The sequence below is a fragment of the Naegleria lovaniensis genome (assembly GCF_003324165.1).
Source record: "Naegleria lovaniensis strain ATCC 30569 chromosome Unknown tig039, whole genome shotgun sequence".
In the NCBI taxonomy this organism is placed as follows: Eukaryota; Heterolobosea; class Eutetramitea; order Acrasida; family Naegleriidae; genus Naegleria; species Naegleria lovaniensis.
In genome coordinates this window covers 213,737-226,925 of record NW_025407861.1, presented here as the reverse complement: position 1 = coordinate 226,925, position 13,189 = coordinate 213,737, and the positions used below count along the sequence as shown (strand labels likewise).

The window sequence follows — 13,189 nt, the reverse complement described above, 5'->3', positions numbered from 1 at the left end:
TGAGGATTAGATATTGTGAAATGGGTACACTTCGACTTCTTTATTAAAGTTAGTGTAGCTTGCTGTTACTGGTAGAAGTTATCCCTATTTCATCACAATTACATATTTGATTAAGTAATAATAAGCGCTTGCTGTAATACATTCGTCCAATACTAAAAAAACTGATCTTTCATCTAAGGATTGTGAGATTTTCCTTACTAAGGACTTGAAGTCTTGTCCACAAATAACAACGTCGGTATGATTGAATAGCATATGATCAGAGTATTTAAATAAAGCTTTATAAAATACAATTTCAACAATCAACTTCTTCATCAACTTGTTAGAGAATGTGTTTACGAATGAAAATCCGGGAAACTCTCCTCCTGTGATGATGATCCAAATCACTCAAAACTTTCGCTAATTAAAAATAGCCGTTATGAAATGGTGGTGTGATGTTGAGAAAATTGGCAGGGTGAACATAAGCACTTTTTTTTTGCCAAATCAATCTTCGATTGCCAATAGGTGAGCGTAAAGAATCCGTTTTTGATATGTATATGTGTGAGGCTATGGGGCCCGAGAAGTATGTTCGTGTGGAGCAATATTCTCCTTGGATCAACCGAGAAGGTGACATTGAACGGACTCGTCACATCATTTACGAATTCAATTATCCAAACTTTCCTTCTTTCGGAGATGGGACTTGGGCAAAGAATTATATGAGTGTCGACCAAAAGCATGTAATTGACAGCCTTAGAAAGAGATTCAACAGGCCCATTCGCTCAGAACTTGAAACTGTTCAATATTGTTGCATTGTATCCAAGTTGATCATTTCCTACGACACCTCATTCGAATTATATTATGCATACCTCAGTCATTGGGTACAGTCAAAGAATGGAGATTGTTGGATTGAAAGTTTTTGATTTCATTCATCATTGCTAGGACATCCTTTCCGTTTCTTGTGTGACATTGTTGCAGTTATTCTCCCAGCGAAGGCATTGGTGTCTGTATCTTTGGAAGTTTGCTTCTTTTGTGGTTTGACATGACTTGCATCCCAAGAATAAAGCTTTTTTAAACGTTTTTCATGCCAATATGTTTCTCCTGTTTTTTCCTTCAAGTCAATTGCGACTAATATCTTTCGCCATTGTCACAATAGCAATTGTTTGGTTGGGTGTATTTGAATACGACCTCCTCCATTGTTAATAATTCGATTAAACACTGCATGGTGAAATAAATGAGACCGTTCGAATCCCTGGTTACTCAAAATCGAGAGTGATAATTTTTCTTTGAAAAGAGAGCTCATTATTGAGGGTACATGAATTATAAAATGGAAATAATGAGCTTTAATTCCTTGAGTCCATATTGAAAAACACGCAACTAAGAATTGCATTATCAGTTTGTCCAATTCCGCAATCTTATTTGCTGTCAATACATTGTCATTATATTCATTATCTTGATGCATTTCAATAATAATGATAATATTTCGCAACAATTTCAGAATTTGTAAATATTTTTGTTTGGTGCTTGGTTCAATATTATCAACAACTTTCTCTATATTTTGTAAAATAGTGTTACAATGATCTTCCGACAGCATACATGACTTGGTTGATGATCGTGCTGAGGTTTGAGAAATTCCATAATTCGATACTCGTTCGTGGAACTCTTTCCAATTAAATATTTCCAATCCATGTAATGTTTGTATATTTTTCTGAATCTCATATTTGTAAGTTGTTGATGCCATATAACCAATAACATTCTCTACTAGCCTCTGTTTGATATGAAGAGCACATAGTATTGTTTGTGACGGAGAAAAAGGTAACTGGCTGTCAAGAGAGTCGCGTGGAGTTGATGCAAAATCTACAATAGTTTGAGCCATACAATAGGGACATAAATCAAATGAGAACGTCATGCCTACATTATGCATGTCTGAAACATAAAAAAGGCAAACTTGATGCTTCCCAAAATATTGTTTTTGCAAAACACGCTCAATCTCATCGTGAAGCGTTCCAATTGTTTCTTTTGTTTCCTTCATCTGAAATAACCCAATATAAAACACAGAATAAACAGCCTGTGATGGAAACACATCTCTTAAATTGAGTGGAACCAATGCAACTGCAACTTGTTTAACTCCATTAATTTCTCTACCATCTACCCCAATTTTAAAAAACATTTTCTTGGGTAATTTTTTCCCTAATGACATACCCGCACCCCTTTGCTGACGTCAATTATTTTTAAAAATTCGTAAACAATTAACGTCGCAAAGTTGATGAAAAAATTTTTATTCACATTTTAAAAACGTAACAAATTAATGTTTTCTCGTCAATAAAAAACGTCAAAAATACCTATTAACGTTTTAGAAATTGCGCCGTCAAATTGACGCTCGAAATTGACGTAGAAAATTGATGCAGAAATATCAATTATTGCTGTCACTAGTTTCGTTTTTTCGTCAATTATTACTGTTACTAGTTTCGTTTTTCCCGGTATTAATTTTTCACAATTTTCTGTTACTTGTTTCGCTTTTCCAATTTCTCCACACTTCCACTGACACTTCATTCATATTGTTCCACATTCTTTCATTCAACGCACAAATTACCATATATCAATTCCTCATTCTATTTAAATACATCAATTACAGTTACATTAATACAATAAATACTTTCATTCCCTCAATCCTCAACAAATTAAATAAATATAGCTCTGAAATAAAGCGGTACCTTAGTGACCACGAGATTGCTAATTCAAAGTAATTACTTACATCATCAGTCTACACTTATGATCACAGTATAAAAAGTGAATTTGTTTGACAATTCGTTCATTCAAAAACTACCAGCTCATCCTCCATAACTTACCTTATTTTGTTCTGAATGTAGTGAAAGGCAAGAATGTTTCGATTGTAAACAATAAATGAGTTTGGTTGAGCATTCTGCTCAATAAAGTCTGATGACAAAATACACAGACAATCCCTCAAACACCAATCCTCTTCCAAAGGATGGTTGTTTGGTGAGTTTCAAACCCATTAGTTTTCCTTCAATTAATTCCAAACTCTTATTGTTGTTTACAATATCGAAACATTAAATTTTACATCAAAAAAATCACCAATAGATGGATCAATTCCAGTACAGCATTGTTGAAATAACTTACATGGTGCGATTTAAATAGTGGAGCATATATTTGTTCTAATCTCATTGTCATGTAAGCAAAATTTAACATGAACATATGATTCCAATACTCTGAACAAGAACTAACAAATAGAAATGGAGAGGAGCTCATAGAGAACTGAGAAATGTTTTGAACGTAATAGTGAAAAAGACTCAAGCACTTACCTTCTACTATGTGAACAGTGATTTGATCTGCTCAATAAAGTCTGATGACAAAATATGCAGAAAATCCCTCAAACACCAATCCTTTTCCAAAGGATGGTTGTTTGGCGAGTAACAAACCCATTAGTTTTCCTCCAATTAATTCCAAACTCTTGTTGTTGTTTACAATGTAGAAACATACTGTTCCTGTGTAGCGAGGCACAATGCTTATGTCAAGGTTCTAACTTCAATTCCTATATAATTCACAACCATGTTTCAATGTAAAGGCGATACTTACAGAGAATGTGAGTGTATCAAATGTTCATGGGTTGATCTGAATGATTTTCATCTGAATCACTGTCCTATTACGTTCAACGAAAGATTAAAAAACAGGTATTCATGGCTTTAAATTTGAAACAACTCACCATCTTCAATATATTTGTACGTCTTTTACCACTCCTATTCTGGCTCACGGATATTGAAAAACAGAACAAGCCCAAACACACCTGTTGAAATGTGAAGTTGTAGCCTTTTTGTTATTTCAAAACAAAATTCCTGAACACAGATAGACGGATTATTTTGTAAGGCAGATTATCGGAATAACATCATTCTCAATTTATACTTTGTTTCTTTGTAGGTAGGCACAATAGTAAGGCCAAGTCTTATTTGCATTATTGATACGTAGTTGTAAAAAATTTGGAAGCAAATTACTTACATAGAATGAGTGTTGTATGAGAATGAGTGTTCCAAGACGAATTGATCTGTATTATGTCCAACTAAAGATTAATAGTTATTGGATTTCAATTTGATGGTGAATCAATCATATTAAATAAACTTGTAGTTAGCATAGTCCTCCCGTTCAAAGTTGAGGAAATTTTTTTATAAAATTAATTGTACGGTTTATTACGATTACCCCTTTTATTCATCCCTTTCTTCTTCCTTCTCATTCTTGGACTTCTTATCCTTCGATTTAATGGTACGATACAATGCTTTATATTTTTGCACAGTCTTGTTGTCGCCTGTCTTTACTGTACATCCCACAATAGTGTTTATCAATAAATTTTTCTGTTCATTGTTCAGTTCAAGGTAGTCCTTTCGGAACAGATGATCATCTTCATCCTTTCCGTCCTGTTTGCGCTTACCAATTGCTGTATCATGCCAGCCGGAACGATTTCCGTTCTTGATCCCAGTGTTACATTGACGGATTGAGAAGGCAACACTCTGGGGCTGTAGCTGTAGACTTATCATCCCTAGGGGAGAAGCTGATTTGTCTTGAATTTTCAGCAACTTCTGTCTGCTGATCTGAAATTTTGTTCTTCAAAGCATCAGGATACTACTTTTATCACTTATGTGCCATTCCTGGAGAGAGTGTAGAAGTCAATTCCAAATCAACAACTGCTATTAGATATCCATTACGAAGAGTGATTCCAAGCAATCAAAGGATTGTTCACTGCTTTCGTGATATTGATTTTTGGAACATCGTAAAAGGTGAAAATCTTGAAACACAATATGGTATGACATCATCTGAGTACTCTCCCATTTTGAAACAGAATTGGAATCCACACCAACAGATATGGGATCATATGATTCAATGCATTGTCTATACGAAGGAATTTTGCGTGACATGATGTCATTAATTCAAATACCTTGTTGGGAGAAGTTCGACAAATTATATCTCCAACAAAAATTTCCATCATTCTTACATAGACATCCACGATCTATCACTAAAAATCTAGGTCACCTCAAATCTTTTGGTCCGTTAGTCCATAATTCAGCTTTTTTGGGAGAAATTCTTAACTTCACCTTAACCAAAGCATTCATATCCTCAAACTCGGCAAGATATGCCATAATGTTCTTTGATATGGCACAATTATGTGACATTTATGAATTGAGCACACTAAGACAATCAGAGTGTGTTTGTGGCAATTACGTACTGAAGACTAATACTGATATTGTTGCCCAAACTGGTGACTCTACTGAGTCTGAGCCCAAAACCTCTTTCTTCAAAATCAAAAAATCAACTCAACAGTTTGGAGTTAGAGAACTTGGATGATCACTCTCTTAAGTATGTGCCACACAAGAATAAGCTTGTCCTCTGTGTTTCGGTATACTCTCCGAAACATAATCAGACTTTCCACATTCCAATGCACAAGAACGTCAATCAATATATTTAATAAAAATTTATATGTTGTATTGTATAGCTGGTCTTGTTGCTGTTGATGTTTTCCGCAATTATTGATAATAATAATTGATGATGATTCGTCAATTTTAACGCGAAATAATTGATCGTCAATGTTGCTATTTTTTTTTGATGGTACTCTCGTTAAAATGCCCAACAGTGGTGCGAAAGAAGCGGGTTGTTCCGGTCCGAAGAAAACAAACAGCAAAAAGACCATCTCTATAATCATTGAAGACAAACAATTTAACAAACGACAGTCTTTGGTCTGTGAATACTTCTTGAAACTTGTCGCGAGTTCGACCGTTTCTACAAAAACACCATCTGATCATTACTCTTTACTTGAAATCGACGAACAACCAAACCACTTGGTGGAGGAAGATCAATTCAGTTGTCGAATAACGAATTCATTAAAATGAAAGTTTTTATTGCAAAATCCTGAGAGCCGCTGGATCCGGTGCCACTGCGTGGGCTCTGGCTGCGGATTTGTCAGGGCCCTCTTATAGCAGTTGCTCAGAAGTCTTCATTGCATATTCTTTCTTTCCAACCACTTTGCATTGAACAACTGCTGATAAATGACTTCCAAGCTTTGAGTTCGCCCAACTAATGACACCACCTTTTGAGAAGTCACGCGCCACTCTCAAATCTTCACAAAGATATACTCCGTCCCCAAAGGCATTTCCAGTCTTCATATGTGAAAACAAGCAAGTAACCTGTTAATATTTGAAATATCCTTACAAAAACATTTGACATTCTGAAGTTGTATCCTTACTAAACGAACGTCTAATGTAACGTACTGAGGCTCCGAAGGGCCAATAAATAATATTTAAGTTTTTTGATTTCCGAGTTCCGACTATCAATTTAAAAAAATATCTAGAATGAAGAGAACAGGCTCCAGTAGCATCGTTCAACGGTTAATTACCCACAACAACAACAGCAGCCACACATCAAGCCTCACCATCACAAGGAAATATTTTTGCCACAGAAATTATGTTTTCAATTCTGCTCTGTCGAACAAACCAAACACAATTATTGTTCCGAACAAATTGTTGAATCATCCAACAACAACCACATCATTTGGCCAAATACGTTCTTACACCACCACAAATTGGTGGAAGGAAAAAGAAGCATCCACCAACGATAGTGATGGAACAAAAACTTTAGAACCCTCATCGTCCGAACCAATCATCCTCGATTTGACTAATTACAAGAGATGGAACGCGCAACAAGTTGCAGTGGCGTTGACTTCTGATGAATCTTTGGGTGGTGCTGGTTTGTCGGTTGATGATGTGAAGCCTTTGTATGAGGCTGGTTTTAAAGGCACATCTCTCCACAACATTGTTGGGAATATCATGATGGATGGTGTAAAGTATGCCATTGATCGACTTCAAAGCACTTATAACAAGAATAACATTTCTCAACTCTCCGACACTTGTCAAACTATTGTTTCTTGGGCTAATGATAGAATTGTTTTGCCTCGCCAAAAAATACAGGACCTTTTCAAAACAATAGAACAAGAACATTCATCCTCCCAACAAATCTCTCTCGATTTGACTAATTACGAGAGTTGGAACGAGAAACAAGTTGCATCAGCATTGAATTATCCTAAATCTTTGGGTGGTGCTGGTTTGTCGGTTGAAAAGCTGAAGCCTTTGTATGAGGCTGGTTTTGATAGCTCATCTCTCCACAACATTGTTGGGGATATCATGATGGATGGTGTAAAGTATGCCATTGATCGACTTCAAAGCACTTATAACAAGAATAACATTCCTCAACTCTCCAACACTTGTCAAACTATTGTTTCTTGGGCTAATGATAGAATTGTTTTGCCTCGCCAAAAAATACAGGACCTTCCAAAAGTAATAGAACAAGCACATTCATCCTCCCAACAAATCTCTCTCGATTTTACTAATTACAAGAGTTGGAACGCGCAACAAGTTGCAGTAGCGTTGACTTTTGATGAATCTTTGGGTGGTGCTGGTTTGTCGGTTGATGATGTGAAGCCTTTGTATGTTGCTGATTTTAAAGGCTCATCTCTCCACAACATTGTTGGGAATATCATGATGGATGGTGTAAAGTATGCCATTGATCGACTTCAAAGCACTTATAACAAGAATAACATTTCTCAACTCTCCGACACTTGTCAAACTATTGTTTCTTGGGCTAATGATAGAATTGTTTTGCCTCGCCAAAAATCACAGAACCTTCTGAAAACAATAGAACAAGCACGCCATAAGAGAAACCCCGAGACAACAATAGACTTCCAAAGTTTTTATTCTAAAACACGGGAAGAATTGGCGAACAAATATTCAGAAATGGTGTTGGGAGAGGGAAAGTTTGTTGATTTTGAGCAAACGTTGCGCGCAAAGACTACCATTCCTTCTGCGAACATTGAATTTGGCTATCCACTCTTTGGTAAACAATATCAGTCAGCTAAATTGCCTTTAATATCTGGTTCATTTGCCAAACATGAGCTACCATATTTTACACAGTTCCACTATACTATGGCACAAGATGATGAGGTATTGAAAAGAGTAGCTAATTCTAAACGAAGCGCATTAATGTTTATGGGACCATCTGGTGCTGGTAAGACATCAGCGTGCGTGCGTTTATTATGTTATAATCCTGGAATGGTTTTAACATGTACTTCATCATCAGAGGTATCCAGTGGATTGACAACTGATTCGTTGATGCGTCAAGCATTTGGCCACTTAAAGGGACGAAATATTTTTGAACTTTTTGGCTCAGTAGAACAAGTAGTACTAATGGTATTCATATGTAGATTGATTTATATCTCAAAACTAATTGATGAAGCAAAACAACACCCAAATGTATTTGAAGACTTTGTTCAGAGAGATAAGGATGGAAATATTGTTAATGGTGGAATACTTCCCTATCTTGCATACATGCAATCCAATGGCAAAACTAGCGCAAGCCGTGAAGCTCTAGACTATGCATTGAAATTTGTTTATTCTAATCCCGAACAATTGAAGGCATTTGTTGAAAAATTAGTGGACAAGATAATTCATTCACTTAATGATAATTCAACTCTATTTGGAATAGTTAAGAAAATTGAATATTTTGTGGTTGTCATTGATGAAGCAAACGTTTATGCAGGGTTTGTATTGATTAATTTTTCTTACGTGATTCATAATATGATTTCATTAGCAACAATACTGGCTCTGAGAACCTTTCAGAGTTAATAAGTTTGAGTGGCGAGAAGAGAGGACTGTTAACCAAGTTTGCACAATTCATTGGTGCCATAGAAAAATTTCATGTGTCCATATTTTCTGGAACTAATTTTTCCGTTGATGTTGGAAGTATTATACAATCAGCTCTTGGTAAAACTGAAGCAAAGATTGATATAGAAAAAATATATGACTTTGGTTTGGTTGCAAGAGATGATATCGTTTCATTTTTAGAAAAACATATCAAAATACCAAACGAGGAGAAGAAAGAGATTTTATTCTATTTACATGAACAAGGTTACAAGTACTTTCGAAGAAGATTAATCACATTGGCATTAGAAAAACTTGCTACAACCAACACCATAATAGATGCTCTTAATTTGTCCGTAAAAGAGTTTGTATTGGGAGCAAAAAAGCATATAGAGCATTATCTTGATACCTACAACTCAAAATTGAATCCTAGATTGGCAGCAGAAGAAACCACTCGACAAGGTATTCAAGAAGCCATTGTTAAATATGTTACTCATTATCAGTTTCCATTTTTAGGTTCTAAGTTTACGGTTCATAAGGATGATATTGCTGACGCTTTACTATATTCTGGATTTTCTGGCCCAGAAAGCTCTTATTTGGATGATCGAACCGCAAAATATTTTGTATTTTCTGCCAAGGATTTTATTGGGTATGAAATTGGAATGGAAATACTAAAGAAGATATTTGGTATTGAAGATAAATCAGAACTAATGAAAAAGATTATTCAAGAAAGGATTAAATTGCTCCTGAAAACTTCAGACCACAACATTGATTTGGAATCAATTGTTATGCTCAGACTCTCAGAATTAGATGGTACACGTTTGTCAGAAATTGGTTGTTTCAAACCACTAATCACCAACAATGCAAACTTAAAAGATCACATATTCAAGTGCAAACATTGTTTAGATCCAAAGGGATATATTGAGTACTGTATTTCCAAACACGTTATAGAACCAGAGAAGAAGAATGATATGAATGGAGAAAATTTGTTCTGGACACACTTTGCCGAGAAAAAGTGGGATTTATTAGATGGAGTATTTATAACTCCATCTAATGAACACCACAACGACCTGTTTGGTATTAACAGAGTTAAAGGTTCAGACATGATTATTCCAATAGGTTTCCAGTGTAAAGTGCAATCTGGAACTAACTTTGACCCCCATTCATATTTTAGCTCCACTATTCCTGAACTATTTTATCTAGATAATTATGGAAAGCTGAAATCTAATACCCTCTACAATTTAAATTGTAATCATATTGAAGAAACCAAGATTAACAATGAAAATCGTTTCGTTGTGAAGAATAATTCAAAACAGATAATAGATGATGCGAATGGTCAAGGCATGAAAGTTAGTTCAAATGCAAAATGGTACAATGACATAAGAAATGCTATTTTACAAGTATTTAAATCATCAAATATGATGCATGTGTGTGTTGGACTTCACACAACTGAAACATTCTCAAAAGAGGTTGTAAAGAAATACCAGAAAAACTATTTGTGCTCCTTCATTGACATGAGCAACTATGACTTACTCTTCGACAAAGAATGGGAGAGATATTTAAAGAACTTTTTAACCACAGTGGCAGAACGAGTGAATAGTGATAATAAGCATAATATGAAATAATATGTCAAAACAACTCTATGCCATTGCTATAAGGCGTTTCTCAGAAATAAATTGATCCTTATGCCTTGCAAAGGAATGGATGGTCATTTTAAAGTGTTTGATGCTATTATTCTTAAGTTGATCATCTGAATCTAACTTTCATCCATTCATTTATCTTGCTTCCTTTTTTGTTGGTCATTGAGGTTTTCTACAAACTTTTTTTTTTTCGAGGGACATTAATCGTGTCGTTGAAGCCTGGAGTTCACTTTCGGTGGCCAGTCTTGCTATGTGTCAAACGCATTTTCACACTAGATCTATTTTATTTCTTCTTGGTATTGAGTTGTGTTTGAATATTTTGTTGTTGATTCAACACAGAAAGCTCGGAAGGCGACAAGGGTTGAAGAGGTGAGCGAATCTTGACGGTAAAGGATCCCTTGGATGGATTCGATGATGGTGATGGAGTCATTGTTTTCACACGAAGGGTTTCGGCTGACTTGTTCAATGGTGTGGAGAGACAATTTTCCTTATTCTTTTCTTCTTTCAGAATTGCCAAAGGACTAATGGAGCATGGTGCTGTAGTGTTTGGTTTCACAGTATTTACGGAGTTTTGAAGAGGTTGTAAATTAGCAGTGGCGAAACGGAAAGATCCCAAAGTGGTCACAAATGGAGAGGTCTTGGATTGTTGAGGAGGAGTGGTTGTTGGGCAAATACTACTGCTGATAGAAATATTGGTGCTTAATGGCTTGACTGGAATGGAGACTGTTAAATTCTTGTGTTGATTGGATGTCAATGGACCGGTAGCAGCAGCAGGAGTAGTAGTACTGAATGTACGTGGTGAAATGGGTTGAAGTTTCTTTTCTTGAACTGGTTTTGAAGTGAACATTTCTTGCAAATTCTTGGACAAGGATGCAGGAGCTGTAAGCGTTGGACTTGGTTTGTTTTTCTTGCTTGGTGGTGATCTAAATTGAAAGTGAAGACCTCCAACATTATTAACGGTTACACTGCTAGATGATTTTGGAGTCGTGACAGTGGTGTGGAAAAAGGGAGAATAGGGTGTAGATGATTGGGAGGAAGAGGAATAAGATGAAGCGGAATCGCTCTCCGTGTTCGACACGTTGGATGATTGAGGAGTGTCGATCGCAGAGAAAGTCGAGGATGGAGAAGTAGCGTCATCAGAGCATGGTGAGTGTTCTTCAGAGACAGAGGAATTTGAAAGTTTGGAAGTAGTTCTCTTTCTCTTTTTGATAGGCATCTTTGAAGGAGAGAATATAGTCGTTTCTTGTTTTGGTAACGTTCCAAGCCATTTGAAATAGTTGACACTCTTTTCACTTCTCTTCTCTATGAGATGAATGCCAGAAAGAATGTTGACAATGTCGTTTAATCTTCTTGTCCGAGCTGTTTTGAAATGATAAATGATTAGTGACATTCATTAAGGCTGTACTTACTCTTTTCAGCTGAATCTTTAAGAACAATACTGACAAGTTGATCTTGTGACATCTCTTTCGTTTCAGTAACAAGGAAGCTCATGATCAAAAGTCTACTCAGAGAGGTCAATGTATTGGATCTAGAGGGAGTCATTGCATTGATATTCTGCTTAAACTTGGGTAGGCATTGGAGTAGGGGTTCATTTTGTGGAGTTTTTGGAAGCGATTTTAGTCCTTCAAGAAGAGTGGCATCTTCCAAAGCACTGCTCTTCATTTGTTCCAGAGTCGTAGAGAGACTTTTTGTACCATGATACTTGTAACATGAAACTCCCACCTTAGATACAATAGAAATGCTCTCCAAAACATTGAGAATGTCATAAATTCGTCTCTTTTCAATTCCTAGAGTGTTGACAGCTTCTTCAATCTTAATTTCTCCCTTGCTTTGATTGTTGTTAGCAGCATTAGAGTTTTTTAGATTTTCATAAAATTGAATGAATTTCGCACAAATCATGGTCAGAGATTTTTCTTTTCTGTTTTTTGTTTTCTTTTCTTCTGTAATACCACCACCTTGTGTCACAGTGGAACTGCTTGAGGTACAACTTTGAGAATCTAATGGTATATTACCACAAGGTGAGTCATAGGACTGAGGAAGGGATTGCAGCTGATTGAGATTTTGTTGTTTTGGATGGGTGAATGAGAATGGAAACATTCCTTGTGTCGCGGGAGTTGTCATGCCATTGCTAACACTACTTAAAGGGTGAGCTGTTTCGATAACTCCTGGTAATGTTGGAAAAGTTGGAGGAGGTGGCGGTGATTTTTGAAAGTTTTGGTTATTGACATTGGCAGAAGAGGAGGGTACAGATGATCCATGCAACACCACTGTTGCTTCACTTCTCATCAATGATTCCATAGTATGGACGGTCAAGTGAGAGAGAGTTCTAGACCTACTTGGCTGTTGAACTCCACTCTGAAACAGAGTGGTTTCATAATGGTTGTCGTTGTTATCACTGTTTTCAGTGCTGCTGGTAGTTTCGTCCTCAGAGGAAGCAATAGGTAAAGGTAACGAATGAGCATTGAATGAGTAGGATGATGATGAGGGTGGTCTGCTATCGTCCGCTGGACCTTGATAATTTGTTTCCGATCTAAAGCAATTCACCTTTTTACATGGTCCATCATCATCTTTTGCAGCATCAGCTTCATGGATGGTACTTGCTTGGCAGGCTGAATATCCTTCTTCCAGTATGACTTGGTTCCGTTCCTCTTCTTGTTTCCTTTCCATTCGGTAATTTCTCCCAGTGGAATCTACATCATGATGATGATGGTTTGTTGATGTGGTCGTAGTGGTTATTGAAGAGTATGATGGTGTGGTTGTTGTTGTTGATGTCTTGTTATTCGTCTTCATGTTTTGGCTCGACATGACCGTCTGCATCATCATCAATATATTGTTGTTTTTTTCGATTTAATACTTTTAATTCTTTCGTTGCGCCAAAACAGT

The 13,189-nt window shown here is 36.3% G+C and overlaps 3 protein-coding genes across 3 annotated transcripts; 1 reads left to right on the top strand and 2 right to left on the bottom strand.

The window, feature by feature from the left end:
* Positions 1 to 1,120: 1,120 nt before the first annotated feature.
* C9374_009931 (uncharacterized protein) lies at positions 1,121 to 2,143 on the bottom strand (the record flags this gene model as incomplete). Its single annotated transcript, XM_044700173.1, has 1 exon — positions 1,121 to 2,143. One exon carries the CDS (start codon positions 2,141 to 2,143, stop codon positions 1,121 to 1,123), a length of 1,023 nt encoding a protein of 340 aa, XP_044544482.1.
* A 4,183-nt stretch (positions 2,144 to 6,326) lies between these two features.
* On the top strand, positions 6,327 to 10,291 carry C9374_009930 (uncharacterized protein; the record flags this gene model as incomplete). Its single annotated transcript, XM_044700172.1, has 2 exons — positions 6,327 to 8,566; positions 8,617 to 10,291. 2 exons carry the CDS (start codon positions 6,327 to 6,329, stop codon positions 10,289 to 10,291), a joined length of 3,915 nt encoding a protein of 1,304 aa, XP_044544481.1.
* A 298-nt stretch (positions 10,292 to 10,589) lies between these two features.
* C9374_009929 (uncharacterized protein) lies at positions 10,590 to 13,096 on the bottom strand (the record flags this gene model as incomplete). The annotated part of the gene is made up of 2 exons (XM_044700170.1): positions 10,590 to 11,665; positions 11,716 to 13,096. The coding sequence occupies 2 exons, from the start codon at positions 13,094 to 13,096 to the stop codon at positions 10,590 to 10,592; spliced, it is 2,457 nt and encodes an 818-aa protein (XP_044544480.1).
* Positions 13,097 to 13,189: the final 93 nt, after the last annotated feature.